At 47.6% G+C, this 5,299-nt stretch overlaps 1 protein-coding gene across 1 annotated transcript; it reads right to left on the bottom strand.

Moving 5' to 3' along the window:
- Nucleotides 1–2,086: 2,086 nt before the first annotated feature.
- LOC139862992 (uncharacterized) lies at nucleotides 2,087–3,710 on the bottom strand. The gene is made up of 2 exons (XM_071851648.1): nucleotides 3,203–3,710; nucleotides 2,087–3,133 (listed from the first exon to the last, which is right to left on the bottom strand). Exon 2 carries the CDS (start codon nucleotides 2,835–2,837, stop codon nucleotides 2,205–2,207), a length of 633 nt encoding a protein of 210 aa, XP_071707749.1. The 5' UTR covers nucleotides 2,838–3,133; nucleotides 3,203–3,710; the 3' UTR covers nucleotides 2,087–2,204.
- Nucleotides 3,711–5,299: the final 1,589 nt, after the last annotated feature.

A 5,299-nucleotide genomic window follows, 5' to 3' on the forward strand; every position in this document is an offset into this window, starting at 1 on the left:
GTGGGCAAAATAAGAAGGCGGATGCGCTAAGCAAACTGGCTGCCTTGGCTTTTGATCATATGGGAAAGAAAGTTCTAATAGAAGAACTCAATGCGAAATCCATTGTTATGATGCCTTTAGTGGCACCAGTTGAGGAATCAAGCTCAACATGGATGACGCCCATTGTGGCTTTTCTGCGGGATGGCACATCTCCTGCAGATTCCGCTGACGCAAAGAAAGTCCGCGTTAAGGCACCGCTGTATGCCCTTGAGGGTAACGTCCTATATCGAAAGAATTATTTGGGACCGCACTTAAGGTGCATTGGCCCGAAAGAGGCGGAGGAAGTTGTACGCGAGGTGCATGAGGGTGCATGCGCACTCCATTCGGGGCACAGGTCCATTGTGTCAAAAATAATGCGGCTAGGATATTATTGGCCCACCATGTACGCGGATACTGCGCGCATAGTTAAGCAATGTGAATCATGCCAAATACATGCACCTATTAGCAGAGCACCTGCGCATCCTATGATACCAGTCTCCTCACCGTGGCCATTCTCCAAATGGGCAATCGACATAGTCGGACCATTCCCAAAAGGCCGAGGTAATTTTATCATTTATTTTCTAAACATGCTACTCACATCAGTATCTTACGCACATTCTGCGCACGCAGGAAACATCAAATTCTTGATTGTTGCAATCGACTATTTCACAAAGTGGGTCGAAGCAAGACCGCTGGCAGCAATCTCAGGAAAAAGGGTGCGAAATTTTGTATGGAAAGACATCGTCTGTCGATTTGGTATACCAAACGAAATTGTTAGCGATAACGGTACGCAGTTCGCGGGTGACCCTTTTCGCAGCTGGTGCGCGGAGCTCAATATTAAGCAAACTTTTACATCTGTTGCGCATCCGCAGGCGAATGGCCAGTGCGAAGTCACCAACCGGGATATAGTAGCTGGAATCAAAGCTAGGTTGGGTCATGGTCGCGTTGGTTGGGTGGATGAACTACCGAAGGTTTTATGGGCGCATAGAACAACACCCAAAGCAAGCACTGGTGAGACCCCGTTCAGTTTTGTCTATGGATCAGAAGCTGTTGTACCCGCAGAAATTGGGGTACCAACGTTCCGCATACAAAATTTTGATGAGCAAAATAACTCTGAAGCTTTGCGGGAAAATCTTAATTTGCTGGAAGAGCGCAGACTCTCTGCGGCTGTCAACGAAGCAAATAACAAGCAAAAAATCGCAAAGTACTATAATCAGCGTGTGCGTTCGCGCTCTTACAAGTGCGGTGACTTGGTTTGGCTTCAGAACGACGCAAGTCATGCGGAGGATACTGGGAAACTGGGCCCCCGTTGGGAAGGTCCATACAGGGTAGCGAAGGCAAACAATACCGGGGCGTACCATCTCGAGACACTAGATGAAAAACCTGTGAAACGCACTTGGCATGCGACGTTATTGAAAAAATGTTATATGTAGCTAGGTGGACCTGATCACTCCAATTTATTGTAGCACATTATTTTTTCTATGTATTTTCCGTCCGTTTGGATGTGTCGCGGTTGTAATTGTGATTAATGCCAATTAAATATTTACTCGCGCATACTTTTGTTGTTTAAATCTTTTTTGTATGCGGTTCCTGCCTACTTAAGGGGTGTCCTCTAGCCCCCGTGCGGCAGAAGCCTGTTTGGTTACAAGGCTAGACGCTAACGGCAGGCAAAGGGAATTGGTTTTCCCCTAGCCAAGCGCCACACAGACTAGATGGCTGCAAAGTCGACTTAAAAAATTACAAGCATTGGTTTGCTTGTGCGTAATTACTCTCGCATTGGTTTGCTTGAGGAACTCAAAGCATAAAAACATTGGCTTGTTTTTAGTTGCGTTGCTTACCATACAGCTATAGTGCACCTCTAGTACATGACAAAGCGATAACGCAGTAGCTTTCGAGTCTAAATTATTAAAGGTTAATTGTTAAAGTATTGGTTTATTTTACGCAGTACTACCCGCATACGCATGAGTTTTGGTTAACTATGCGCATGGGCATGCGGTTCACATTTTGTTTTGATTCGCGATATATAAACAAATAAACACACTACGCATGCATATCAGGAATATATATACATCAAATTAAGTTGTTACATAAGAGGTAATTGTTTGTAACGCCTGCCCAACACGGGACTTAGGGCTGCAAAAATACAAATACCTACCTAAGCATAGGACTTACGGCGCAATCCAACACTAATAATCCTCCTTTAAAAACCCATCGATCGACATGTTCGGGTCCGCAGCGAATGCGTTGATTAGGGGGATAGGGATGGACTTGATGGCTTCTTCCGCCTCCATTAACGCTGCAGCCGTTCCCTCTTTTAGCTTCTTTTGAACGATGTCGGGGAACGGCGGTGTTAGACCGCAAGCTTGGATTACCTCCTGCACAGCCTTGTTGATTTCATGGTCCCTGACCGCATCAACGTAGGCATTGAACTTGTCGGACACAGGCTCTGAGTCCATCACCTTTTGCGCAATGGTAGGGAGTGCGGTGCGCAGCTTCGCTAGATCCGCCTCTGCCAGCTCGCGGTTGGTTACCGCGTCATCCCTTTCCCTCGTAACTTTCTCAAGCTCTGACCGCAAACGTTCTGCATCCCCCTTCGCCTGCTCAACCGCACCAACCAGCTCACGGCTCTTTTTTCTTTCCTCAATCAGCGCGGATTTGGTTTCATTCGCGGTCGACTCAACCGCCTTACGCGCCTCCTCAGCAGCATCCCTATCCTTCTTGACCTGATCTACACCCGCCTGCAGTAGTCCTAGCTCTACCTCTTTGCGCAAAGCTAGCTGGTATATGCTGGAAGAGCGGCGGGCCTGATCCGCAAACATGCCGAAAAATACAAGGCCGTTTTGAATGAAGGCATTGTGCGCCTGGTTAAACGGTAGAGCGGCCAGTTGCTCGCGGAATTCGTCCGGAAAGATTTGCTGCAGGAACGCAGACTGCTCTGCGGCATTTTCCGCGGAAGACTGTGTGAGTTGGCTGAGGTTGGCAACGCGGAAGCTACCTTGCGGAGGAGTTGGTGTGGAATCGGAATCCACGTGTATTGTCTTATCCTTTGATGTGGCGGTAGCTTGGAGATCTGGGTTGACCCGCGGGGTGGACGGCTACGTCTCCTCCACATGCTCTGCATATCAGTAAATAGTTCTAACGTGAACTTTAGTATGCGGTAAAGGCGCAAGGAATGGACGCTTACCAGTAATGGGGGGAAGTAGTTCTGCGGAGCGTGGCTCGATTGGAACAAAGTTATCGTTCCGCATGTCCTCCCTTTGTTTGGGAGTCATCTTCTTCTTCTTCTGCTGAGCCGCAGAGGTCTCAGCTGCTTTGCGTTTGTTGCCAGATGCCGCCGGCGATTGCTCCACGTTTTCGCTAGCTTTCTCCTGCTCTAGCTGTACGTTCACATCTTGCTTGCGGAAGGAGATTCCCGCAATCTCTTCCGCAGTCAGCACCTTCTTCATCCTCATTTCTGCAAAGATACGCGCATGCGTTAGATAATATACATACAAAAACAGTTTAGTACGCGATTATACTATTCCTACCCTTTCCATCCGGTCCGACTATGGCTGGGCGCACATCCTCCCATGGCCAGTGTGCGGATATCTTCCCTAGCCGCAGCATTACGTTCCCATATGATCGATGCACTAGCTGTGCGTTTGCACACTCCGCTAATAGTTTCCTTTCATCCTCATCCAGGGCGGGGGTCTTGTTTACATCCTTCTCCACCTTCTCGAACCATATCAGCGTTTGCGGGAAGTTTGTACTCACCACAGTTTGGTCGACGAAAAAGAATGTCTCTTTCCAATTCCCCGCATTCGATTTTGGGGTCTTGGTGAAGTTTTGACGAGCGAAGAAGGTGAACCACGATTTGTGGTGGTGGGCTAGTCGGTATAAATGGCAAAACACCTTCACCAGGGGCACTTTCTTGAGTGCAACGCACCACATCTCGAACAAGACTATTTTTCCTATAGCGTAAGGGTGTAACTGACCTAATCCGACCTTAAAGTGATCTAGCACGCCCAGGAAGAAATCAGTGGGAGGAACCCTAAAGTTGCCATGCTTAAAAGCATGTTCGTAAATAGCCACCTTCTTCTCCGGTGGCTCGTGGGCTCGCTGATTGGACAAAGGGGGCACCGGATTGTACTTGGCTAAGGGAGGATACTGTTTCACTAAGTAATCTATGTGCTTCTGCTCTATAACAGACTCTACGCTATCTACATACGTCTCGTTAGCTTTAGTCATTTTCTAGGAGTAATCGGATGAATACTAACCTTTAAATGGTGGCCGGAATGTTCGATTTTTGATCGGAATTCAAATTGGCAGCGTAACGAGGAAGCTTGAAGCAGGAAAGTGAAAATGAGCTGCAAAATGGGGTATTTATAGGGAAGATTGGATGGAGTGGTGTGATCGTGGCTGTACACGTGTTACGCAATCGACGGCCAGCACTTTATTTATGCGCGTGGATGCCAGTTGGGTATGATTACATGTACGCGCGTGGTTGGCACGCGCCTGACACACTGCCACTTTATGTCATGTCCGCCGAATGGGCTTCTGCGATTGTGACAGGCATTTAATGGCATCGAGGCGCACGCGGAATATTAAATGCTAGCCATTTTCTTGTTTTTTCTTTCGCTTAATAGTTTGATATCATACGCCTCGCGCCATATAACATCAAACTGGGGGGACATAATGATACCGCCACCCGCAGGCGCACCGCAAGAGTATGCGGACAATCACTATTGTGCGTATGCGTGTTCTTGTGTGCGGTATGCGGTGTGCGAATGCCTTTGTTCCCGGTACGGCGGTTGCTTAGCTGTCAAGTAAATATCTTTTCCATAATTATATCCGTGATTTGGGGGAGTCAGTTATGGATACGATTAACGTGATCTGGGACGGTTCTAGAATTAGGGTTTGCCTATAAATACAAACCCTAATCATCATTTACCCGACACAGCACATTACGTAACCATCGCATACGATACACATTACAACATCATTCAGCATCTCTTCAAGGTTAACATGTTAGTCTTTTGTAAGCTAGTACCTACGACCTTATTTGGGGCCTCTTGATCGACGACCGTTATCGGAGGTGGACTTAATCACTTGGCCACCCCGCCGACATCATCATGTCGGCCAGGGTTATTCACGGTAGCCGGACCGGAGAGCCACGTTCTAAGATCCTTAAACCCCCCTTTATGTATTGAGCAGGCATATTAAACCCCGTGGTTAAAATATGCATGATCATGTTCAATCGACTTAGTCCGCAGGTATTTCCTCTTTTCTGATTGTCTATATA

This window comes from Rutidosis leptorrhynchoides, chromosome 8 (assembly GCF_046630445.1).
Source record: "Rutidosis leptorrhynchoides isolate AG116_Rl617_1_P2 chromosome 8, CSIRO_AGI_Rlap_v1, whole genome shotgun sequence".
Classification (NCBI taxonomy): Eukaryota; Viridiplantae; Streptophyta; class Magnoliopsida; order Asterales; family Asteraceae; genus Rutidosis; species Rutidosis leptorrhynchoides.